Below are 26,927 nucleotides of genomic sequence, written 5' to 3'. Positions count from 1 at the left end.
AGCTTGCATTTGTTCTGGTACTTTCAGAATGAATGGCAGCCACTTTAAGGATGAAAAAGCCATGATAGCCAGCCAGAACTCGGATCTGCTGGATGACGAGGAGGCAGAAGATGAAGTAATGATGGATGAAGAGGATGAAGAGAGCGAAATGGCAGGGAAAGCAGTCAAAGAGCCCGTGACGAGTGACATGCACGAGGGCACTCCCGAGGAGGATTATGAGGAAACGAGTACTTTGGACATGAACTGCAAAGCTTCCCCTGGCAGGTTGGTTCCTTCCGAGTATTGGTGTGCCCGATGGGCGGGATGAAAACAATGAGCCATACAAGAGTGCCAGCACCAAGCCGGCCGCCGTGGGAACCGCTGCGGAGCTCACAATAGCACCGCGTGTTTGGGTCAGCACCAGCCCTGCTTCAGCCCCTTCGTGCAGGCTGGAGCCCTTGTTAGGAAAATTGACTGTGCTTGGGGAGCTATTGTGAGGTTCTGGGTGAGACAGGAAGCAGTTCCATGGGAGAGACGTTATCTGCTCCGTGAGCTGTCCTGGATCTCTCTTAATGGCCTTGGGAAAGGCACTGGAGACACCACGAGAGAGACAAACCCTCCCTCCCCCAATCAAGTGCCCTTTCTGTAGAACAAAAAAGGGAATTCCTTCCATTTCAGGATCACCATTCCATCAGGCAAGGTGGATTATGAACGTGAAGAAGGGGGGAATTGCTCAGATGTGTAAATCTGAGAAGATGAGGGAACGCAGAGAGGATCATTTAATTGACATTTAAAACCTCTGTGGTGTTTTCGTAGGTATAAAGAAGAGGAGTATAATAAGACTGGACTTTCGGCTCTGGACCACATAAGGCACTTCACAGATAGCCTCAAAATGAGGAAAATGGAAGAAAATCAATACAGTGAAGCTGAATTGGCAGCTTTCAATGCTTCCCAGCTGCCAGAGGACCTCAAGCAACCATTGTACAGGAAATCCAAATCCCAGGTAAAAGCTTAACTCAGTTAAAATGTTATTGTCACCAAATACCTGCAGGATTAAGCTGTTAGTGTGTGGCAGGCAGGCTTGTTCCAGCTTTGTCAGATAGGGCTGTGCTCTGTGTCCACAAACCTCAGGCTCACCCAACATCCCACTGCGCCCCAGAGACATGGCAGGGTGCTCTGCTCCCTGAGAACAGAGGATTCCCATACTTTTTCTTACTTTCTTTACTATTTTAGTTCTGCCTGCTGCCCACAGAAATGCCATGGTAAGAACTAGTCCCCACTCTGCTGACACTGGTGCTGTGGTATTCAGCTGCAGCCTCACGGGGATGTGACTTGATTTTCTGGCTGACTTGGATTTTGGTATTTTTTTATAGCTTGTTGGTGGTACCACCTCTAGGTCCTCAGCATATTTTACAAATAGCAATAACTGAAATGGTATCCTTGTGCTATTTCTTGCAGTTTTCTAAACATCAGTTAATTAAAATGGGTTTGTTTTAGCCCCTCTGAAAGATTCCTGTTTTAAAAACTGCAAAATATGCATGTAGGAAAGGTCAGCAAAGGAGACTGTTATATTTGGTGAAATACAGGACAAGGGATAATGTGATTCCTCAGCCTTTTGAAAGGAGCCTCCTGTGCCAAGAATCTGAAGGCAAAGGAGACTTTGGGACCTTGTCGACTATCAAAGGTTTCTCTGAGCTTTGTGAAACCAGATGAAAGCAGAAATTATTATTACTATTAGTGAGTCAAAAGTGTCAGTGAAAGGGCTGACAGTGGTTTTACCTAAAGCATTTTGTTGTTTTTTTTTTTTTTTAACTAAGAGAGTGGCCTGCTGCCTGCTGCCCTGCCCGCGCAGGCTCAGATCCCCACCACGGGATTGTGACCTCCCTGTCCTCCTTCTGTCCCCATCCAGGCCTATGCCATGATGCTCTCTCTCTCCGACAAGGACTCCCTTCATTCTGCATCCCACAGTTCTCCCAACATGTGGCACAGCATGGCGAGAGCAGCGGAATCCAGCGCCATCCAGTCCATCAGCCACGTATGACACACTGAGGAGTCTTTCCAAGGATGGGACCAAGTCCAAACCAGTAGCATGGCTCTTTCATATATGACTATTTAAAAGACTGCTGAGCAGAATGCCTTATAAATCTGCAGGGTCACTCATTTAAAGTCCGGTGACCTTAAACTGAATAATTTTAAAAAGAAAAAAAAAAGAAAGAAACTATTTATTCTCGATATTTTGTTTTGCACAGCAAAGGCAGCTGCTGACTTCTGGAGGATCAATGCGACTTTAAAAAAAAATAAAATAAAAAATGGTTTCAGTGGATTATGTAAACGGGGCCGGGAAAATGTGTCTTCCAGTTCACCCGGCTTTGAGGGGCAGGGGCAGAAGGGTTAAGACTGCATTGATACACACATGGAAACTCCTTTAAAGTAGGAACTGAATTGGTTTTCTTTTTGTATAAGATAGTTTGACACAGGATTGGGAACAGTTGCTTTTATGTACAAATCTCTTCATTAAAGCTCTATGCATTTTAGCCCTTCCAAAAATGAAAATAGTTCTATCAAATGCACACTATCCATCGTAAATGTAGAAAGAAGTAACAGGGAATATTTTGTTCTCTCCGTAATTCTTTTGCCTTCTCAACTGCATTGTTTAAAAAAAAAAGGAAAAGCAAGTAAAAAAAAAAAAAAGACAGAAAAAGAAAGAACTCTGAGAAACAATACATAAGAGGCTTGTGTATATTGTAAACTATGAATGTTCACTACTCCAAGAAGCTAAATCATCCAGATAATTCCGTGAAAGCACCGCGTTCATCGGCAACACCACTAGTTCCAATCATTGTAAGGAGATTTTTAATTTTCGACAATCATGTCACTATTTTGTTGTATTGTTTTTCTTTCCCCCTACCCTCTTAATTTCTCCTTTGTGTTGTGTGTACCGTGTATTTATTTGTTGGCAAACGATTGTTTGTTGATTACAATAGCACTGTTCCTGTAACAAACAGCACTGCTCCAGTCCCCCACTGCGTTACGATGTAAGGCACCCATGTACTTCCAAAAAAAAGTGAGGTGAACTGATCTGTGTATATGGGAGTGCAAAACAGTGTTTGAAATTTTCTTACATTCCTCTTTTATTTTTTTTTTGTTGCCTTTTAATGAACTATTTAACTAATAGATGCGACTTAGTTTTGTTCTGTTTTTTTTTTTTTTTTTGTAATACAGTAAATTGATTCGATTGTATAAACAGTTATAATTTCTTCATGAAAGCATGATTCTTCTGATTAAAAAAAAAAACTGTACCCAATATTTTATGCTGGTTGTCTGCGAGCTTGTGTGATGTTATGTTCATGTTAATCCTATTTGTAAGATGAAGTGTTCCAAATTTATGTTTTAAAAAAAATAAATAAATAATGGAAGGTATTCAGTTATTTTTGGGGGTTTTTTTGGCCTTTAGTGAGGGACCAGATTTATTTTTCCTTTTGTTTATAATCTCATTTTGAAATAATCGGCAAGTTGAGGTACTTTCTTTAAATGCTTTGTACAATGTAACTGTTACGCATTTCAGTACATTACTATGGGAGGATCAACTTAAAAAAAAAAATAATAAAGGACTACAAAACTGAAGGGATCTATTTCCTTTTTGTCTTGGTTTTTGTCTGAGTTGGGGCAAAAAAAAAAAAAAAAAGGAGCATTTCCTCTGCAGCAAAGATGGATCTGTGGGGTCCTGAGGGCAACCAGAGGATGGGGCACTGGGAGGTGTCTTGGACTTGGCCATGAAGTGTGGGACACGAGCCAGAGCCTCTCAATAGACCAACTGTTGGAGGGGTTTTGTTAAGTCCTTTAAGTTTCAAAACACTGCCTTGGAAAAGAGGGATATTTAGGTCATTTCACAGAGGAGGTTGGTGCAGTGTCACCTTCAAAGGCGCTTGTGGAGCCTTGAGTTTGAGTTTTTCCTGCCTGCTGCATGTGGGGACAACGTTGGGAAGCAGTTGGGCTTGGCTGGTGCATAGTGAAATATTCATTTGCCAGAGTGATCAAAATCCATGGCTGAGAAGCTAAATGAGCCTTCAGCTGCATAAAATGAACCTTTTAGAGTCTAAAAAGAGGGGAAAAAGAGAGCATTTTAATTTGTGTTCCCTTTGAAGTCAGATCCAAACTCCTGCTTCTGGGCAACCTGTGGAGAAGGGATGGTCAGGAAAAGCCAGCATTTTCCCAGGGAATGCCCATCTTGCTGCTCTTATCAGCAGAGATGGAAAGGCTGAGATGTTCCTCTCTCAGTGTCAGTGCACAAAGACCTCTTGTAGCTCATAAGATATTTAAGTTTTACTTCAGAATAACCTGTATGTGCCATTCTTGCCTTCAGGCTTGTTTAGTTTGCTCCTTCAGCTCCTTCTGCACAAGTTGAGACCTACATCCCAATGGTTTTCATGCAGGAAGCCTAAATCCCACCTGGAAAAAGCAAATAGATGACAAAACCCCAAAACATCCAGTGTGCATATTCTTGTACTGCATTGGCCTGAGGCAATGGCCAGGTAGATGCAGATAATTGCATAAATAGGCTATTATTTTTAGTGCAGTTAAAGTCACTGTGAAACTTGGTTTTAGGTTTCTGCCAAATACAGAGAACAAATAGATTAATCAAGTCAAGTTTTACCTGCAAACAACTTTCCAGATCGTTTTCCCCTTTAATTTGATGCCATGACAGCTGTTATCAGCTCTGCCCTCACCTGCTCTAGATGAAAGAGGGTTGGGGAGGTGGAGAAAGGGTGGGACAGTGTCCCCTGGGTTTAATGCTCTGTGTTACATAGCACATGGATCATAGACCTGCCATAAAAGCACTGCTTGAGCTGAGCTCAGGGTTAGCTCAACCTGCCCACAACCAGGTCTGGTGACCATTAGAGAGTGCTGCTGCCAATCCTGGGCTGATTTTCCCATTGGTGTCTGGAATTTGGGATTTTCTTCAGATCCCACCCAGCAGCTCTGCCTGTGGGGTTTGATGAGCTAAGGGGACAAAGTGTATTTCTGTAATATCACAATGAGTCCTTCAACTCCATGTAGGTCCCTTACCATGACCTTGATTTTCCTTGCCTTGTCTCACTGCCAGAGTTGTTCACCCAGAGGAGTAGCTGAAAAGCAAACCCAGATTTGATTTCTCATCTCATCCCCCAATAAGCAAAGAGGACTGGATAATTTTTGTCTTTGTGTCATACCCTTCCCAATGGACCACACAGGTGCAATTGTCCAGATGCAAACAGATGCTGAGTTAGGATTGATGTTTCTGGCTTTCTGCTACAGCGATTTAATTTTTTTTTAAGGAAAATAAAAAGTCAATACTTTTCAAAAATCGCTTCAGCTTATTTCAGCATCATCCTACTGTTCACCTCACTGCAGTACTTTTCTGCAAGTCAACAAATCATTCCCATGTGATCCAGCAGCCTTCCTAGATGGAGGAGCTGCACATTACCCTCTCAATTCCTATCTACAGAACTGAACAAAGCCCCAGCATGACAAGATGATTAATCAATATTTCACCCTGGCCCAGCTCCTCAATACCCCTGTGGGTCTCAGTCACCATTCCCGTGTCAGCTGCTGTTTCCAGTGGGTACATTTGTGGAGAAATGGGAGGGGAAGTTATTATAAAAGCATTTCCAGGGCTGCTTTTGCTCAGCTATTCAGCTTGGCCCGTTGCTCCATGTGTGTCTTGAGCTTTAAAACTTTCTGTCAGGTCTCTCACATGTAGAGCTCACTGTGAGCTCCTGGATGGCTCCACTGCTCTCTCTGCCTTCCAGCTATATTTAATCCCAGCTGTGGTTTTGCTGCTCACTCGTAGAGTGGTGTGGAAAAGTCAGTTTTAAAGATGCTTCCAGTAATGATTTAAACAAAACAAAGGTATCCAGCAGCAAACAGAAACCTCCTTTTTCCATGTCAAAGCCCATGTTCCCTGCCAGGACTCCAGTGAGCAGGAAAATGTTTTGTGCAGCCTGGCCAAAACCAGACTTTCTCCCATCCATTGACTGGCTCTATTGGGCTGGGAGTACACCTAGTCTGGGGCTGGCAAGAGCCAAATTAACTCAGCTTCTGTTTCTGTACAAAAAATGGTGCCAGCTTTAGGAAAGGCTCAACTCCAGTTCAGAGTCATTTAGGGAAGTCTGGGGAGATGGTGAACACCGAATATAAAGTAAAAAAATAAGCACTGTGTCCCTCTTCTTTTCCTTTTTTTTTTTTTTTTTGCCCCTGATTCCGACTCATTTGCTGCCAGAGGTAAACAATTTTTGGCAAAATTATCCCTGAATTTGGCTTTTAATAAGACTAACATTTAGATAATCCCTGGAAAGAGGCCCCACTGCCATACAGTGATCCACAAAATAATGGAACATCTTGCAAGCCTTTATCCCAAAACTGCTGCCTAAACTTTGCTTGGGACTGGTTTTCCCCCTAGGTATGAACATAAACCAGACTGAACACAGATCCTTTGCATGGTGGAAGCAATTCCTGCTTTTTTTGATCCAAGAAGGTGCACATTTTAAAGGAAATTGAAGGTATTTAAATCTATAAATCCATTTGGGGGAAGTTTGGGGAACCTTTTATCATGAAAGGTAAATATGGAAATATGCAAGTGTTGTGGTAGAATGAGCTTTAGCAGACTAAGAGGGGGGTCTGGGAGAAGGCACCTCCAGCAGGCACTCGACTTTTCCCAGCTTTATTTTAATACTAATTAATTCCAGAAAAGCTACAGAAATTTGATGAAATGCTAAGAAAAAGTCTTGCCCCAGAGTCTTCAAGCAGGCCTCCCAGCTTGGGAGGGTCTAGTGGGAGAAGAGGGTTAGTGGGGATTTTGATGCTTAAATTATCAGTAATTAAGAAGTTGATTTTCGGGGATTGAAGAAAATTTTAAACAGCTGCTTCTTTCGGGCCTTGTACTCCTCATTTTCATTAGCATGTGCTAAGGCAATCTGGAAAATATATTTAAATCCATATTATGCTACGTCAAGACCTCAGCATCTGTACCTTGGGGCAGATAGATGTGAGATAGCCAGGGGTGGGTGTGCCAGCACACACATGTGGAAGCATTCAATCTGCAATATGATTACAGCCCCAGCACAAAGCCTGCTTGATACCTGTGGCAGGCTCCTTTCATGGTGAGCACAGAAAATCCTCCAAGACCATGTCATGTTTCACATCACCAGCCAACTCAAACTCGAGGAGCAGAGCTTTAATTGCTGGGGAATCTCTGTCGGCGTGTCAGCCCCAATTAAGGCTGGTGCTAATTGGGGGGAGCAGTGCAGGGTGTAACGAGGCCCTGCAGCAAAGCAGCCCCTTTGTCCAGGCCACACCAGCCCTTCTGCCTTCCCCAGGGTGGCCAGTGGAGGAAAATCTCCTGGAAAAGTCCACAAGTGGTGCGAGAGATTTTGGTGTGGATAAGAGAGCTCGGGGTGCTCACTGTGGGGTCCTCTGCAGTAAAATTGCCATCAAAAGATGAAAAGGGTGGTGAGCTGCCCTCTCCACACACAGAATGCAAACCTGATATCAGCATCCTCTCAAATCTCAATCACACATCTTTCTCCACTCTGAAAATAAAAATATTTTTTTTTGACATCTGATATGCTGATACATTAGGAAAAAAAAATTAAAATTTAGGCATGACCTGAGATGTTGAAATTAATTTAGGCATCCAATCTCCCCTGAATTTCAGAGGCATTTATGTGAAAATCCCAGCAGATTTATTATCAGGACATCCATAATCCAAATGAAAGTAAAAGTAAAATGGAGGATTAAACCTGATGGTCTAATTCAAAACTGATTCCTACAAATATTTGAAGGATACTGATCTTCCTAATTAAGTAACCAATTGTTTTATTGTACCTATTTGTTTCATAGAGTCATAGTTTGGATTAGAGGGGCCTTTGAAGGCCATCCAGCTCCAACCCCTCTGCCATGGGCTGGGACACAACCTGGCCTTGGACACTTTCAGGACCAGGGCAGCCCCAGCTCTTCTGGGCATCCAGAGGGCCTCACCACCCACATTGTAAAAAAATTCTTCTTTATATCTATTATGAATCCGTCATATTTTAGTTTAAAACCATCACTCCCTGTCCAATTGAACAAACTCCATTAGAGTCTGTGGCTGCAGGGCCTGTTGGGCATCACTCTGGTGGATCTTCCCTTGAATTCATCTCTGAATGGCCTCAGCCTCAGCCTGAGCATGGCCAGGAATATTTTCCAGCACCCAGCACTGGGGTTAGGTCTTAAGGGAGGAAAATCTTTGCCATTCTCAGACTAATGAGAGGTCCTAGTAAGTTGAGACATCTACCCATCCTCAGGAGGTTCTCCCAGAGGTGTGAAATCCAGTCAGCTGCCATCACACTGGTGTAATAAAAGTTTGGTTCAGAGGGATCCACAGCCCCTCTGCTCTGTGCAACCACAAGCCACAAAATACTTTGCAATCCACCATAACGAAGGAGAGACCTTTATTGCATTTAGACTTGATTCCCTGGTACTCCCTGGAAGCACTTCTGATGTTTTTATTACTTAAAAGCTATTAAAACCTTAACCACTGCATGGAGCAGCTCACTCCAGCTTTACACTCATCCATAAAAACTGAATGAGAGATCAAGAACTACTTTTTGGACCTAACACCCCCATCAGCTGAGGAGTGCCAGAGTCAGGTCTGGATTTGTCCCTGCCCTGGCTGAGCACAGAGACAGGCTGAGAGGTGCTTGACTTGCAGCTGAGCTTTCCCCCATGCTTTTCTTTGCTGCCTGTAAGGATGGACAGGGATTGGGATGGCAGTGACCTCTCCTTCCCCTCATGCTGGCCATAAGCCAAGCTCTGAACATGCCACCCTCTGTTAGCTCAGGAAACAGCAAAGCAGGACATACTGCCACTGTGGGAAGAACAAAGTAGAGCAGGGACTGGGGTAAATCCCACCCAAAAAAACTCTAAAAAAAAATCTTGAACCACCCTAAACTTGTCATGGTGCTGGGGGAGAAGAAGCAGGTGTGGGTAACCAGCAGGATGGCACAGAGGCATTGACAGCTCAACCATCTCTCAAAAAATTCCTTCTGAAGCACAAGTGGAAGACCAAAACAACCTGACATGGTGTAAGGGAAATGGCAGCAGCCAGAATCTGCTATAAGGGAACTCCCTGTGCTGCTCTTTATGCTGCCCAGACACTGGAAGTGTGTAACAGAAATCAGCCCAAAATCTTTCATTATTTTCAGGGGGTTTTATTATAGAGTTGAAAAATCTGGCTTTCTCAGATTGCCACTATTCCAAAGTATAACTTATTCCTCCTCCACTCTGCCACTGAATTTTTAATATTTCCTCTTTGGAAAATGTCAGGAGTCTCAGCAGGGTGTGGGTTTCTGCTCTAATACAGCTCTGCCAGGGGTGAGAGAGGCTGAGGTGCCTTAGGGCAGCACTTTGCCCTTGGAAAATATATTCCAGCTACTGTCCTCACAGAACAACAAGGAAAAAATCAAAAAGAAGCATTTTCCCAAAACCTGAGGAACCAGCCTCGTAAATTATCCACTTGTAATGTTTCTTCATCTCAGCTGAAACAATGATCCTAGTACATTTTCTTTTAAACTTTGTCTCCCAGTCCAAGTGGCCACCTACTTTGTTGTCCAAATTTCTCGTGCAGTTTGAATCTTACAATGTGTAATCTCAGTAGGGTTATCAGTTATGTCATGCATTATACAGCCTCCAATCAGCGTAGTGGGAAACAACATTTTCATTTAATACCAGGAGAAACAGTGGAAGTCAGCGATTGATACCAACACAATGATGGGAAAAAGTGTCCAGAGGTGCTACTCACATAATCTCACTTTACAACATCTTGAAAATTCAATAGAAAGGACTTTGCTAACAATACCAGAATGACATACCACTGATTATTGTTCCTAAAGCTCTTAACAATAAGAAAGCTCTCTAAATATATCTCAACAAAAAACATATAACAGTTTGTTTCTTCTTCTTTTTTTTTTTTTTTTCTTTGCAAAGCACACAGTATTAGTCAACAATTGTTGTGTGGCGTGAGCCCATTAGGGCTGTTGGCTGGTAATGTTCTGGGAAATGAACTCTTGAAAGATCTTTTTTTTTTTTTCTTTTTAAAACATGCCTAACAATTGTATCTTAAAACAATCCTGGATCAGCAAACTGCAAGGACCCACTCTAACTTCTTTTCCTAAGGATGACAGAAGAACTAACTCAGCTTGCATTTTATTCACTGGCTTCAAACTGCTGTGAGAAATGAATTTTAGCTCAGAGCAGAAATGAGAATCTCTTTAAGGACCAACTTCTCAGTCTGTCTTTCCCCAGCAGCCCATCCTCAGCAGAATGTGACTTTCAGAAATGCAGTCAAATTGAACCTTAAATACACTACAATATTTCCCACAGAAATAAACTGAAAATAGGCATATTTACTTTTAAATCCACACATTAGGGGATGAACTGGAAACCATTTAGGAGTCAGTGTCTATTGCAGAAGAGCCCTGAAAGTAATTCATTGCTCAGCATCTTCCACGAGCAGCACCCACCTCTGGGGCCACTCCTGCTGACCCCAAAGCACACAAATGAAGACAGATATGGGAATAAAACCCTTCTTTTGCCTTGCAGCATCGAGCCCATTTCTGTGACACATCACTGTGTCACTGTATGATGCTTGCAGGGTGTATGGTCTTCCAGAAACTTGTTGGTGAAGATTAAATAGTAATTTAACTTCCTTTGATACGGTTTACATTTCAAAACCCTTACATGTCTCACAGATCTTCACTTCATTTATAGCCCCAAAAGGCCAATGAAAGATCCCTAAAAATCATTAGCTGAAGTAAACATTGAATCACGTTACAGAGTCAACAGCAAAGAATTTTTGAATGAAATAAATGTGTCGTGTTTGAGGATATTGAGTGAAATATTCACTGGATTTTCTTTTATGCATGCCCTTACTCTCTGTGTTTATTATTGAAGTGGTTAATAAGCAATTCCTAAAACTCATCCAGAAGGTGTCTTTAGCAGCCTGAATGTCAGCCCATGCCATCCAATATGTTTTCCACCAGCCTTTTACAACCCTAGCTTGATTTCACCTTAAACACTCTTTGGAATGATTATTTTTGTTCGCTGAACTTAGACACCAGTCCTGGAGATTCAGTTAAGATTTGTTTGTGGTCGATATAAACAACATTTACTGGGTACAACATATATCAGGAGGAAAAAATTCAGCTTCTGAAAACGTTTTAGGATGATCAAATGAAGGGATTGAGAAAACTTTGTGAAAATTTAACTTGAGCACTGGCTGCTTGGCTCTGCTTTTCCCGTGGTGCCACCACACAGTGGCTGCTATTGCCCAGCAGTAACCCCAAATTTTTTTAGAGGAATAGATCCATTATGTATTTCACTTGGAGGATTTTCTTCACTTCCCCACTGAACACTGTGTTTGTCCTTCAAAGCACCTTCTGCTACATTTCATAGCAATTGAACTAACTATCTGATCTCTCAGATGAGTATATTGACATAAACCTTTTTATAAAGTACTAAATATTAAATGTTTATTAAATATAAAGCAAAACTTTGTTTTCTTACCATTTCTCTGATATTTAAGTGTGGACTTATTTAGTGTTATTCCTACAACACTAGGATAACTTGAATGAAGCCTCTGCTGAATTAGGCTGACTCTCCCTAAGGCAGGTCTGGAAATATCCCTGGAGTTAAAGTGGTTTCAAACTAATTTTACTGCTTCTCACTCCTTCCTGATTTTATGTACTTAAAATACTCACATGTTGCCTATAATAATAGGTACTTATATGCAAGTATTGCATTTAATTGAATATATATTAATGTAATTTGGAGAAAGTGCTCACCTAAGGGACAGAGGTAGTCACAATGGCTGTGAGAAATGAGGAGGTGGCTCCAAACTCCCCTGGCTGAAAGGTGAGGGGGTTCACCCCCTGTCCTGGGCAGGCTGTGTGTGTCCTAGGGTCAGTGCAGGTCACAGATGGCAGTGCTGGTCATTGGTGGTGGTGCTTGGTTTTGAAGTTAAGTGATAGGAAACTGCTTGAATGGCTGGAGCCAGAGCGTCTCTGCAAGGGGCTGCCAAAGAGAAAAAAACACACAGGGCTGTACTGGTGGGTGATTGCTTTGTTGTTTTTTAACTTTACTTTTTTGTTTATTGTTAGGGTTTTTTTTTTTATTTCTGTTGTAAGGCTCGAACTTGACAGTACCTGGGAGAGAGCTGGTGCTGCAGAGGCTCCTCACTGGGAGCTCAGTGCCTTTGAGGATGTGGGGCAAAGCACTAAAATCCCTTTGCAGACTCCTCAGCCTCACTGTCCCTCCTCCTCCTCTTCCTCCTTCTCCCAAGAGAAAGTCCTGGGAGCAAAGTATCTCCCCCAGGTGATGGAACCCCAGCTCAGGGACACCCCAGAGCTGAAACTAAAGAGCCAAAGCTGCTTTGCTGTGAAAATATGTACCCCAGCAACCACACGAGGAAACATGTGCCTTGTGAACTACATGATTCATATGTGACCTGAGGTTTCAGGGGATTTCTGCATTTTTAAAATACTCGCCGTGTTTGAAAGTATTGTCCAGGAACACAAATAATTTTTCTATTATTTATAATATTTGTGTTCCTTTCTTGATAGCTCACCCCAAACCTCATGGCAGAAGCTCATTGAAAAAAATGTTTGAGTTTATAACCAAGAGTTTAATATATTCTGAGAGTGCTGCAATTCTTCACAGGAGCATCAGGAATGGTTGGACTCGATGATTTTAGATTCTTTTCCCAACCTAAATGATTCTATAACTCAATAGAATGTGCCCTGGCACGGACAGCAGCAGGCAAGAGACCCCCACAGACCCCCTCCCTTGTTCCTGCTTGTCCACACGACATTTCTTGCCCCTATCAATGTATCTAACATGTGAGAAATAAAGTGTGGAAAACTTATTTCAGCTGCATTTCGCGGGGCAAGGCGCTTTGATCAGCCAATGCCTGAGTACATTATTCAGCACACAGGAAAATGGACAACTTAACTTTTAGACTTTTAGGTAAAGTGAAAGGGCTGTCGAAGTTGCCAGCAGTCATTAGGGAGCCTTTTGAAGAAGAATACCCAAAGCCAGGGGACAAACTCCGGGGCAGCATCCACAGCCCATCCACGCACCGCCAACCCACGGCCAAACCTCGCAGCGGCTCAAAACCAGCAGCGCGGGTTTATTTAACATTTCGTCGCATTTCTGTCTGGGGTTTTGCCCGAGGAGCGGCAGGGGTGTGCTGGCAGGGCCGGCTCCCGGAGCGCTGCGGGCGGTGGATGCTGCCGGAGCGCTCCAGCGCTAATTGCCGGCTGCTCTCTCGTGGCTGCGCGGGGAAATGCTCGGCTCCCTCCGCTCAGAACGCGCTTCTTCCAAGCCAACCCGAGCGAAGGGCCCGTCTCCAGCTGGAAATAACGCTGGATGTCTGTAAAGTGCCCTGCACATCCCAGCACCTCGACACCAAACTGCCGCAGCTCCTTTCTGGGAGGCAAATTCAGTTTTTCACCTGATAAAGCAAGGCAGAGGTAGCAATTTTGACCTCGTTGTGCTAGCTCTGTTAGCTGGTAGGTGCTGTTAGGATTTTGGAATTCAGATTTCCTATTTCTTTTTAAATTATTTTTTAAATTTTTTTTTTTTTAATTTAATATATGCCAGTCTGTGGAGCGGAACGCACGAGCCAGACCTGAGCAGTGCAGAAAGGCTGTCTTGATTCATTGCACTCATATGATTTTGGCTGCAGTAAATTCACTCTCCTGCTACAGCATGCAATTTGAGGGTTTATTGAATGCTGGCACAACTGGAGGGGAATCATCAAAGTGGAGATAATTGCAGGGCTCTCGTTGCTTCTGCTGTCATTGCTTTACCAGCTATTGTCTCACTGCTAGGGAGAGCATGGCCAAAGACCTCTCAAAAGAAATAAAATAGTAAAAAAAAAAGTCAATTTTATCCCTTCTTCTATTTCTTTTCCTTGTGGTAGGACTTACTCTTATATGTGATCCTTTACAGTCTCTGGGAAGTTTTCAGTTTCTTCTCCTGTTTCACTATCCCTTTATTCAGCGCTGTCTCTGAAAAACATTATACAAGGTCCTGTCCTTTCTGTACTGTTAGCACCCAAAATCTTGGCCCCTTTCTGTTTGAGGTGGAAACCTAACACATCTTCTCCAGCAGCAGGAGTTGGGTCAGTGCAATCCCTGGAGAAGCTTTCTGTTCACCTCAGCAAGCTCCAGACCGACAGGGAGAGCATCTTCTCCCCTCAGCCTTCCCCTGCTATTTGTCTTCCCTGCTCTCCCTGCACTTCAATTCCCCTAAAAATCGCCTAGAGATCATTGGCCAGTTCAGCAGAGACAACTGCTCCATCACAGCCGAAATCTGAGCTCGCACATATGGTTGAAGTTAAGCTAAGGTCTTCTTCCCAGAAATGCTTTGTGAAGTTCTTCTCCAGGCAAGTCTTTTCCAGTAAGATAGTGTCTCCTTGCCTGCTATTTTGCTTAGTCTCGCTTTCTTTTATCTTCCTTGTCGAGCTTAAATGTCGCCATTCACTGCTAGCAGATGTGGTTTGGGATTCCTACATTCTTTTATGCCTTTATTTCAGTGCTTTCATCACATCTTCTCTTTCAGCTAGGTGAATCAAAGGCCTTTCCATAGTCCAGTCAATGCGAGCTATACATGATGGCTTGTTTTATTTGGCAGTCTTCTCCAGAATGTGATTCATTGTCTGCAGGTGATTCATAGTTAGGAAATTACTTCTGAACCCTGCCAGTGCTTGTGGTTGATTAAAGTTCAGAAGTCCCTGTAGTCTGTTCACCAGCGCTTTTTTGTCAACTCAAATATTTGTGTGCAGTAAAGAACAGTAAAAAGTGGATGTGCTACTGACATGAGCAATTTACTTGAATGTTTGCATCTTTAGAAAGTTCTACCAAAATATCTAGAACTGGCATGAAGCTGTTTCACAATGTCTGACTAAATGAATCACGTTTTACAAATAAATATCTGTCAAATCGCTCAATTACTCGAGATCCAGTCATTAAGCAATAAAATAAAGCAGTAAATAGGAGACATCTGCTGCAAAGTGCTACAGAAACATAAGCATCTTTCTCAAGTTACCTTCTTTGCATTTTGGTATAATGATTCACCAAAAATGTCTTACCCAGGGCAATCAAACATGAGAAAATTTTCCACCCCAAAACAATATTTTATGGCACCTTACCCAAATACATCTTGGTGGAGGCTACCTAGGAACTCATCAGCTGAAGTGATCACCATTATTGGGTGAGCTCAGATGGTTCAGGGTACTGAAAACTTGAAAGAAAAATAGCATTGAAAGTCACTGCTTCAGATCTTGAATTGATTTTTTAAAAGATGTAAATGCTGCCCTTCTTTTGAAAGATAATATTTCCCATGATGGCAGAGAGAGAGCCCAACTTTCTCTTTACATCAAAGGTGATTTACATCAGAGGTGATTGTAGGAATAATATTAAAACTCAAGGCATGGATGGTCAAGGGGCTTGAAAACTGATTCTGTTGCTCCAATCCCTTACAGCAGGAACTGGATCCCAAAGGCTGGCAGCTTCTGGGGAGATGCAGCCACACAAAAGTGGGGATAACAGCTTGTGTCAGTCAGGCACATCCACATTTGAACTGCCACTTTCCCCAGAAAGATGAGGGGCTTTTTGGCAGCATCATCCCACAGTGTTGACACAGAAAATGGTATTTCCAGGAATACAAATCAATTCAAGTACCTTTTGGAAAGGCACTCAGATAACAGCAAATTTATGGACTTGTAGCCTCTTCACTTTGCTTTTGGGCAGCTCGGGCTCATTGCTTCATCAAGAGTGTCAGTTTGCAGAGCAGTGCTTGATCTGCAGTTCTTTGAGAAAGAAAATATTTTTAAAACTTATCTTGATAGTTATAGAATTTCATATGAAAGATACATTTTTCCTGCCAAAAGATTCCTACAATTCTCAAGCAGCACTTCAAAACTGGTAGAGCTGGACTGACATTGCATATTTTACTGGTAATGGAGCATATTAAAAACAGAAATGGAAAGAATAATCAAGTACCCAGAGCTGCATTGTCACAGAAGTATCAGCTCCTTTCAGACCTTTTCCTGGATAACATTTCAGCAGCAGCAGCTCTACCTAAAATTTGGCTCATGGATTATGTTTAAAACTGAAATTGTGTGTATTAAATCCATACCTAGGCAGGTTTCTGTGTTTAATTCTAAATTCTTCTCTAAACAAACTCGGTAACTTCCCCATGCTTCAGGCTGCAACAGTTTCTCTGCACACTCCAGATGCAGATGGTTTTTGCCAAAACTGAGGTTTTAAATATCTGTTTAGTGACTTTAGTTATTTTCCACAGCTCTCACAAGCATAAGAAGCTCCAGCAAGTGCAGTATCTTTTAAAACTTCTCCCACTGTGCTTGTTCAGATAAATATTTCTGCTGAGTTCAATTCCTTACAGGAGAATTTACTTTGGAGAAGATAGGGTTAAAAAAAATCCCCCCAGGACTTGACTGAGTATAAGTGTCAGCAGTTTAGTAAGAACATTGGGACACCGTGAAGTTTAAAATCAGATTAAAAAACATTAAATCCGTAAAACAGGAGGTTAAGACCTCAGTTTTCCATCTCATCCAAGAAACTGGGTCTAGTGTAATTTAAATAAAGTTGTTCAACAAGTAGAAGCTGAATGCTTGACTTAGAAGACACAGAAATGCTTCTGCTCAGGGGAGGTTTTCCAAAAGCCATCAGCTGCCACTTGCATTTGCAGGTCTCACTGGCTCAGCAACGTTCCAGGTTAGATCTGCCTGCTGAGATCAGCCAACAACGCTCCTCTTTCATGAAAAACTACAAGCAATGACAATGAATTTGGCATTTTCTTCATCAACAGTGCTCAGCTTTGAATTCCTGCCTCACTTAGCCAAAGATATTTGGCTTGGTCGCTGTTCCTCTTTGACAGTTTAGATATCAGTGCACTTCGCCTTCATGCAAACATGTGCTTTTTATTTTAGGCTATGCAAAACTGTGTCAAGATGGTAGGGAAAATATATCCTCCTGCATCCCAGGATAAAAAAGATGGCAGGATTCAAATTTGTGTCCACTCTTCCATGACAAGTGCATGCAATCTAGCTGATAAATGTGTTTATTTCCAGTGTCCCTCCATGGTTGAGATGTCAAGAGAAGGACAAACTCCACCATGAGTGGCAGAAGGACTTCCAGGAGGAGCCATGCCTCTGGCTGATCTATTCCCGGACTGTATTTTTAATTAACTTGAAAATATCCAAAACAACAAATGTGTCTTTCAAGCAGAGCTCAAATGACAGAGAACACAAAGCAAAGAAACACAAAACTAGTGTGGTTTTGATCCTTCTCCTGAAAGAAAAAGCAGTGTTTTTATGAAACTCCAGTGCTCCCAGTTATGATGCAGAGACTCAACACCCATGGGGGACAGAGGAGGTGGAATGGTGCCTTTGTGAAATAAACTCCTCTGACTGTCACGCTCAATTCCACTCAAGGAGAAGACAAATTCTGCTGCATCCAGTGTCCACACACATTCCTGGCTGTCCAGCCACCAGAAAATGCTGGGGAGGGAGCTTATAGCAGCATCAGGAGTTGGTTGGTTCCATGGGACATTTTTAGGACATATAAAACAAATTTTAAACAAACAGTGAGCACGAAGCACTAACGTGGTGAGAGCTCTTCTTGAAAGCCTGAAGAGGCTCCTTGGAAACAACAACTCTTTGGAATCATTTAGAAATGCTGCCCCATCTGTAAACACAAGAAACATCCTTAATGTAAACAGCATCCCTCACTCTGGAAGTGTGAGGAGAAATGAACAGGAAGCAGGGCAGCAGAAGGAAGAATAAATCAGTGGCAGACTTTTATGAAATAAGACATCTTGGTCCTTGTGCTTATATGCACACACCAAAATCTCTTATTAAGTCCACATGGATCCAGTGAGCTCTATGGAAAGCACAGCCTAAAGAGATGAGGAACATGAAAGGAGCATCTAGAAACAGATGGGACATGAGGTTTTCAATAAACCTGAACAGAGATGGGGAGCTCACATAGCAGCAGCTAAACTGCCTCGTGCTGTGAGCCCACCAAATTTCACAAGCTTAACAACATTGGACTGACTCTGTACATGGGGATGAGAATTTGCAGAGGATAAATCCAGCCAGTTGTGTGGGGCTGATGAGCTGTGTGGTTCAGCTGGAAGGATGCTCCATCCAGGAGAATGCAAGGTCCCCTTGTAGTGCATTGCTGGAATCAGCAGCTTCTCAGTGGGATTTGCCAGCCTACCTTGCCTGGTCCATGGTTAATTAAAGGATCATACAATTCCCTTTCCTGTTCTGTGCCTGTGCCAAAAATTCTTGTTCTAAGCCTGGATCTGGATCTCACGTTGAAATAAAATTTTTAAAGAATCCCCAGTGTCTGGTAGTATTCCATAGTTATTATTTGTGTTATAGGAGGACCAACAGAATCCAAAAATAAGATGAGAGCCAATATGGCCATCTCTGTACCAATATAGTGTAATTCTTCTTATCTTGGAGAACTTACAAAAATAGGCAGAAATGGACAGAAACTCAAACACAGGTAATTAGCATTTGAAGAGTATAAACTCCAGTTCCTTGCTATCCCCCATGCTGTCCTGTCCATCTCCCCATTCATCCTAGGCCTTCCAGCACCTCCTCATGACCACTTGAAGATTGTTCTTGTTCATCAAGAGCTGCAGACAGAAGATGCCCCCAGGTGAGATCAAATTTCCCAATGAAAAGCTTCATGTGTCTTCAGTTCTGACATGACACTGAGAGCCAGCAATTAAATGTGACACAGCAGATAACACAAATCTACAGGTATCTCTAATATGTCACAGTGCCTAGAACATAATTAATGAACCACTCTCACCTTCACTCTGAGGCTGGAAATTCACAATCCATCACTTCACCAACCTCCACCAAGGCACCTTTGAAGAAAAGTTGGATTTTACAAGAACTCTCCATTAGACAATGGATTAAGACAGGAAATTAGTACCTGGGGTCAAATCCTTTTGATATTATTTACATTGGAAAGGGGCTCCCTGATTTATGTCTCTATAAATATTACCTGCTCACCAGGTGCCAGCTGTGGGCAGGGCTGGACTCTGCAGGGTGTATACCAGGACAGGACATGGTGCATCCTCTGCATTGAGGACTCCAGGGATGGGGTGACCTCCCTGGGGGTGTGGGTGGAGGTGTGGACTGCAAGACAAAACCCTTCATTTTGGCAGAAATATGAGCCCAGAAAGGAGCATCACGGGCACAGAAGGTGGGGCACAGGTGTACACACTTGAGTAGATTGTGTCTCCCACTTAGATCCACAATGCATATGAATTAAGGGATATCCCAGTAATTTGCAGGCATTCCTTTAAGAAGAATCAGCAGACACCTGCCTGACTTGGGGCAGCGCTTATGTAGCTCCAAGCACACCTCAGCCTTTATAAATTATATAAATCAGGCTGTGCTCAGAAAGGTGGACTTTCTCCTGACTTTATCAGACATTATCTGCCCTTACCATGAAATCCTGACCCACAGACTGCATTGGTCCTGAAGTGAGTACCTGGGGATGAGCAAGGGATGAGCATGGTGCTGGGCATCTTCTCCTTCTCCAAAAGTTCTTCAAGACCCACCTCATCATTCCATGTCTGTTTGGGACACAAAATGATGTCAGTGGTTCCATCACTGCTTTTTACCATGTTTTCAGACAGTCCTGACCCATCTGGAAGGGAAGAGGTGATGATAAAGCTAATTTTTCCACAGGTAAAGCAGAGCTGAGGTCGTGCCATGAGGAAATCCCTGCAGAGCTGGAGCTTTGGTCACCCAGCCACCTCCAAGGATTCAGTTTGTGAAGTCAGATTCAGCAGAGCCCTGCCACCTGCAGCAGGCATTTGGCAGAATGAACAGAAATTGCTTGCTTTAAACTTCTGGAAAGGATGGTGCTGGTTAAACTCAAGAATATTTTTAACAAAAGATGGAACAGCAGAAATATTTCAAAGAGGAATTCTGTATCACTAAATATGGAGTTATTTTTCAAGTCTGAGTGTGAGCAGGATTTATGGCAAGATTCTGCCTTCAATGATTGCTACCACAACTGCTGGTCCTACCCAGCCATTAAATACTGGGTTTTTGGAAGCACTGAGAGCCTTTCATAGTAAATAAATAAAAGTATCCTCAATTTACAATTGGAGAAACAAAGACAGAAAGCAAAGACTTTAGATCTTCCTGAGATCCCAGTCTGTGAAATATCCATGCTGGAAAACCACAATGCTCAGGAAAAAAATGATACAGGATCTTAGAAAGCTTCAACTGTTTTATAGAAACATTTACACACATCAAAACATTTCATCCCAGGTCACTGCCACTGCAGGTAGCTGCTAATTAAAATCTGCTGTGCTGTGGCTACTGTCTCTAAAACTCTGGCCAGCATATGTTTTATTTCTCTTCTTTTTTTAAATGTTTCTATGTTATTTGTTTAGTTTCTGAGCTTGTCTGATGATATTTTCAAAATTCAGTTTTATGTTTGAAGATTAAGTTTAATAAGCTTGTACAATATATAAAAAGATTATAATTTATTATTCAAAAAGTTTCCTGACAAGATGTCTACAAGAAACATGACCCAAACCACACTGCCTTGTAATAATACCTCTTAAAAATTCCTGACCTCCCACTAAACACTCCTGCAGACTTCCCTGCTTCAGTCCTTGCTGAATATCTCATATATGTCCCCTGTAACATTACACAGGAGGAAATGAAATGGGAAAGTCATCAGCTCAGACTGACAAACGAGGGCAATTATCTACCACCAGGTTATTTTCTCCTAGCATTGACAAAAACCATTTTTTTTTCTGGCAGTGAAGGGCTGGAGACTAGTGAAAATATTTTTTGATGCCCTGTGACACAAAGGGAATTTTCCCTTTTCTTAAAAACGGGGATATGGTGCACTGGAAAAGGAGAGAGGGCATGGGCTGTGCTTAGAGGGCAGAGGGAGCACAGGTGTGATAGGTGCAGGTGTGAGGAGCACAGGTGTGAGAAGCAAAACCATGAAGGACATGGTCCCTCTGCACTCAGCCCCTCCTGCCAGGGGTTTGGAGCTCCCAAATCCACACCCAGGCTCAGCCCAGGGTGGTGCTGCCCCTGCCTGCCCCAGAATCACTTCTCAGCACCTCCTACACTCCCCAGTTCACTGGATAAAGGTTTTCCCACCAGCAGGTGGGCAGTGTGTCACTCCCAGTGGTTTCCATGTGCCCATGACCTGGCTCTCTCTTTCCCTTCAATTCATTACAAGGATTGACTCCTTTTTGCCATCACCACTGTCCCTGTGTCCCCACAACCAGCCTGGGCATGGGGTTGATATTTTTTATATTATTGGAACAGCTGTTTTGCAATTTGTGATTTGCATTATTACAGATTTAATATTTGCTAAAAGTAACTTGGTTTTCTAGGTGGAGAATGCTTTCCCCCTCACAATTTTGTCTTTTTGGGTGGTTTTAATTCCTGGTGATAGGGTTTGGGAGCACTACTATAAGTGAGCTTTGTGTGAGCTTGCTCCACATGCCAACAGCTACTCACCATCACTAATAGGTAAAATACTCAGGGATTTTAAAGCTTTTAACAAGACCTTGTCTAGACTGGTATTTAGTGGCAATACAATTAAATCATATTGCAGAAGAAAAAATGAAAAAGAGATTATTTTAATTACCTTTTGAAGCCACTACTTCCCTGTAGAGGTCAGAGCTTGATTTAAATCAGTGCACATCAGGTGTTGGTCCACTGATGTAGCAGCAGTGTGAAGGTCAGAGGGATCATATGTTTGTCTGTAAGACAGGCTAAAGCCTGGCCTGTAACACAACTTTATTTATCTGTTTATTTTTTTTTTTTTCTACAAACTTTGTCAAGGAGTCCCCCAGCGTGGGGCTGTCACTCAGGATTCATGTAAATTGTCCAGGGTGCAGATATTTTCCTGGGATGCATGGATGGGTTTTCCATGCCTGTTCCTCACAGGCATCTCCTCACCCTTTTGTGCCACTCTGCCCTGTAAACCCTCAGTGTGAACACCAACCATGTCCAGAGTGGATAAGGGCTATATCTATCTATCTATCTATCTATCTATCTATCTATCTATCTATCTATCTATCTATCTATCTATCTATCTATCTATCTATCTATCTATCTATCTATCTATCCATTTTTATTCCTCCCATTATCCCATTTATTTTTTCTCCACCATGCTTGGCTGGATGGCATTGCTTTGCTCCTTGGGCTTTTCCAGCCCTACCTCCACTTCAGATGCATCTCCAGTGCCTGATAATCTTTCCCTAGACAATTAAACCTTCATTTGTTGCTTCCTTGCAACTCCAGATTTTAAAACTATACACTTTTTTTTTTTTTTTCTGTTAGGTTAGGATTGCTTCCAACTTCCAATCCCCAATTTAGATTACACGCTCAGAAACTAACTCCAAACATTTACTGCGTTTGAAGGTCACAGTGCTATTGATTGATTTCCAGTTATAATGTATGTTGTCCTAACATGAGTTAAAAACATTCTGGGCTAAATCCAAAAATGCTGGGATCAAAGCATCTGGACTTGTTGCTTTCATGTTTGGCACATAAAGGGGCTGGCAGTCACCAATGTGGTCTTGGCTGGGCTATAGTTGTTTTCATTCTCTGATGTGAAACAGTTGGGAATCACAGACCCTCCAACAGTTATAGTGGACTAAATAAAAATTGGCTTAAAAACCTGCCAAGCATCTGAAAGTGCCAGTCTCCAGAGTTTTTCACAACTTATTGGCTATGGCATGTTTTTCTTTTCATTTCTCTTGTGTTTTTTTTTCTTCCTCTCTCTTTCTCTCTCTCTCTTTTTTTTTTTTTTTTTTTTTTTTTAGAAAGAATTTTCTGCAAAATTAGACTTTCAGTTGGGTATTTGAAATAGGTAAAGTCTTCATCTCATCAGACTCAATTTATCATCTTTGATCTGACTTCACTCATTCCTTTGGCTGCTCCATCTGATTTTATAATTGTATAAAAAAAACCCCCAACATTTTTGCTATCAAACTTATCACATAAGAAAATAAACAAGGGCCAATTTCTTGGCTAGCCTGCCTTAAAGATATCCCAGCACTGCATCTGCATGTCAGCTTTTCACTTTCAAATTCACTCTAAACAGATTATTCCTAAAGTTTTTTCATTAGCCTCCCCTAAAAGTCTTCTATTTATATTTGCTGTTTATAAAATGGCATCCAGAGGCCGTTGTGCAACGCGCTGCACAGAGTCAAAAGCCATCAAGCCCTTGAGACAAACAATGGAAACACTTTACAGATGGGAGCTGTTGTACAGATGGAGGATGGGGGCAGCAGGGACATGGAGGTTGGAGAGGAGAATTATGGATGTTGGCCATGGTTGTGAAAGAAGCCAGTGGCAGAGCCAGCCACTTAACCCACATTCCCATCCAATTGCTTCCCTACTAATTAATTTTCCTCTCTCATCCTTTCAGAAGGCACATGATAATTTTTACCCGTTTCTCTGCTGTTTCTAAAAAAAACAAAGTGCTGGCGACCGACACATCAAATTCTTCACGAGCGTCACGCGTTTTCTCTGTCACTTTGGATAATTTCTAGGAACTTTCTGTTGGCCTTGGGATCAGGCTTGGGGGTTGCCCCTGGTGAGGGCAGCACCAGGAAGGTCACAGCTGCCAAATCTAAAGAGTGTTCCTGTTATTTCCAGCCAGACAACAGCACCTCGCTGCACACTGGGCTGAGGTTTATGCTCAGACAAGTTTTAGTGCAGTCTATCGCTCACAGGGAGCAATGCTGCTCCTCCTGCTTCCCACTCTTGACAGCTAATCCACAGGAAAAGGGAATTTATTGTGGCCCCATCAGTGGTTCAGCCCTGATTAATGCCACCAATGTTCTTTGCCCATCCCTCCGTGCCTTCAGCAAACGTCTCCCAAGGGACCACGCGCTGCAAATTCCCTTCCTGCTGCTCAAACTGAGCTGAGGCTCCTTGGATTATTCAGGCAAGTGATGCCAGAGCAAAAAATGGGAGGAGGAAAAGGATTATGTGATCCTTAACCTCTGTATGAGAAGAAGGGTCGTCGCTGACTGATTTTTAAACAGAACATTTTCAACATCTCCATGAGGCTTCCAATCAGTTCTGGGACAGTAAAACTTGGACTGAAGAAAGGCTAAAACCAGCTAAAACTAATGTTTTAGAGACAGTCAGGACATGAGGGATGAAGTGTTAAAGCAAAGAGATGATTTCAGTTCTGGCACCTTTGGCAAGGCTAAATATCTCTTCAGGACTCATAGTAATGAAAAAATGAATGTTCCACTAAGAAAACCAACACTCAGCATAAAACACACATTTACCATTAATATGTAGTCTAGAGTCATCTAAAAGTAAGATTACCTTATAGTAAAATGAATATAAATTTGGCTTGCTAAAGGATTTTGAGGACATTTTTGTGTTCAGGTGAAACATTATCAATTGCTGCTGTGTGTGGCTGCATTTATACAGTTTGCTTTTCATATTGCCATTAGAAAAAACCCGTGCACATTCTTTCCATGTAAAATAATTTTGTAAAATAACTTAGTCCAACACTTACACCTAGTCTGAGTATCAAAGATTTTTTTTTTAATTTTATTTTTAATGTTTTGATTATAAGTGAGTAAATGAGCATATGTGCAATTATATTTTGGGTGCAATAGCTTCAGCCGCCACATTTTGGCATTTTATTTTATTAGCTAAAAGCTCACATATGGTTTCCATGTTTCCAATCTGGCTTTAAGGATGCAATGGCTGAATTAAGCAATGTTTCTCCTCACTCCAATTCCCTTAGATATACTTAAAAAGTCCATTCAGATTATAAAAAAAGTAAATTAAGGTTTATAATATTCAGAAGGTGGCCCATGGTAGTGAATAATACAGTGCTATCTTGTAAGTCCCCTTGCACCCTGCAGAAACTGTTAAAAGCCAAGTTTCATAGTTTAAAATATTAAATCACTCTATGATCCTGTGGGGCAGAGTCATGCCTGAATCCCAGCATATTTCTTGTACTAACAACAATGCCATAATATCAGCATGAGAACCTGCAGAAAATGGGTCACCCCACATGGCCAGTGGGATTTGCAGGTCCTGCAGCACCTCCCCACGCTGGACCTTGGGGTTTTGGGGAGGATTTTGAGAGTCCCTGTTCAACACAAACTGACAAAATCTAGAAAAATGACTTGGAGGAAATAGCTCAGAGTCACTTGATATGCAGCTGTGAGAGTGGTCGAGAGGAATTGTTGTGTCCCAACGATGGGATGGGGCAGAGGGCACAGCTCCAGGGTTATGGAAAGGGCACGGACAGCTCTGTATCCCACAGGGTTTGTGGCAGGGGTGGTGTGGCTCAGACATCAGGCAGCACTTCCCAACCACAGGCCTTGTGAATCCCTAAATGCAAAGAGGGAACTCAGCGGGTCCCTTGGGGAGAGGTTTGCAATAACTGCAGCAAACACACGTCAGGGATGGTCTTGGCCTCGGTGCAGCAGCTTGGCTGAGTGACCTCCCAGGTCCCAGCCAAGCCCACATTTCTGTGAGCTCATCTAAACACATCCAGCATGTCTGGGAGCATGGGAACGTGGGGCTTCTCTGCTGAAGTGGTGCAAAAGTAAATCAGAGCCAGGATATCCCTCTTTTATCACAGAATCCTGGAGTGGCTTGAATTGCAGGGGGGCTTTTAAAGACCATCTTGTTCCAGCCCTCCACCATGGGCAGGAACATCTTCCACTGTCCCAGATTCCTCCAAGCCCCATCCAACCTGGCCTTGAACATTCCCAGGCTTGGGGCAGCTTCTCTGGGCAGCCTGTGCCAGGGCCTCAACAACCATCCTAACACAGACTTGCTCCTCCAGATCTTCAAGTTTCCATCTAAACCCATCCAAATCCAGCAAAACATGCATGTTTGAACAGAGCCCATCACTTAAGCATGGGATTAAACAGTTTTCTGAATGGGGTCCCTATGTTAGTAAGGATTGGCTGTTAGTCTTGGCTCTTTTTTTCAGCCAAATTGAGATGGGAAAAGGTTTCCACACTAGGTTGAAGCCAAGGGGTTTTTCTCTCCCTTTCTCTCTTTTTCCACCTTTTTCTCTCCAACAGAACAAGATAAACACCTGACAACTATTTCTATCTTGCTAATATCCTGGAATTTGGGCCTTTGGGTATGGGAAATTCAGGACTAAATCAGACATGTTCAGCTGAAGATTGTAATCCCAATTCTCAAATGTGAGCTCTCCTGACCACTGGGATGTTCAAACCAGCAGAGTTCTTATGATTTGGGTAAATCACAGAGCGAGAAGGAGAGACAGTATGTGGGATGGTCTAAATTCTTCTGATTGTTAACAGGTTTTAGTGTTGACAAACAATTTCCTAAAGATTTGTTTTAATTGAAGTGTCCTCATCAACTCTAAATATTTGACTGATATTTTAAAGGGTGGTCTTTTTCTTTTCAGCTCTTTGGAGACATCAAACTACCATAACCTTGCCTGAAGTCATGGGGAAGGAGGTGACCTCACCTTTTCTGAAAATCAGCTGTATGTGTACCATGTTTGTGAACAGAATTGCTGTCTGTGATCACTTTTAAAAATGTAGACCTTGGATGTCTTCCCTTTTCAGTACCAGTGAAATGAACTAATCAAAACATGGAGAGCCCAGAGAACAAGTGGATATTGTGTTGGAAATCCCACGTAGTGCCTGGACTGGTCCACACAGACACACAATCTGCAAGATCAAGAGATGCTTCAGCCCTTCTGCCAACACTTGAAAAAAAACATTACAAGGTTGAAGGAGGAAAGCAAATTAATGGAAACATCCGCTGGAAAGGACCGTTTCCAATCACTGGTACTCCATTCATTACA

At 42.5% G+C, this 26,927-nt stretch overlaps 1 protein-coding gene across 7 annotated transcripts in view; it reads left to right on the top strand.

Moving 5' to 3' along the window:
- The window catches only part of MECOM (MDS1 and EVI1 complex locus), a 321,765-nt gene extending 318,573 nt beyond the window's left edge, over positions 1-3,192 (top strand). For all 7 annotated transcript variants that reach the window (XM_079315326.1, XM_079315323.1, XM_079315321.1 and 4 more), the window contains 3 exons: positions 28-264; positions 796-982; positions 1,889-3,192. In XM_079315326.1, coding sequence (XP_079171452.1) covers positions 28-264; positions 796-982; positions 1,889-2,020 — 556 coding nt within the window. In that variant the 3' untranslated portion in view covers positions 2,021-3,192. The remainder of the gene's footprint in view (positions 1-27; positions 265-795; positions 983-1,888) is intronic.
- Positions 3,193-26,927: the final 23,735 nt, after the last annotated feature.

This window comes from Erithacus rubecula (assembly GCF_903797595.1).
Source record: "Erithacus rubecula genome assembly, chromosome: 11".
In the NCBI taxonomy this organism is placed as follows: Eukaryota; Metazoa; Chordata; class Aves; order Passeriformes; family Muscicapidae; genus Erithacus; species Erithacus rubecula.
Note: the sequence above shows the minus strand (reverse complement) of the source record. Positions and strands in the feature narration are given on the sequence as shown.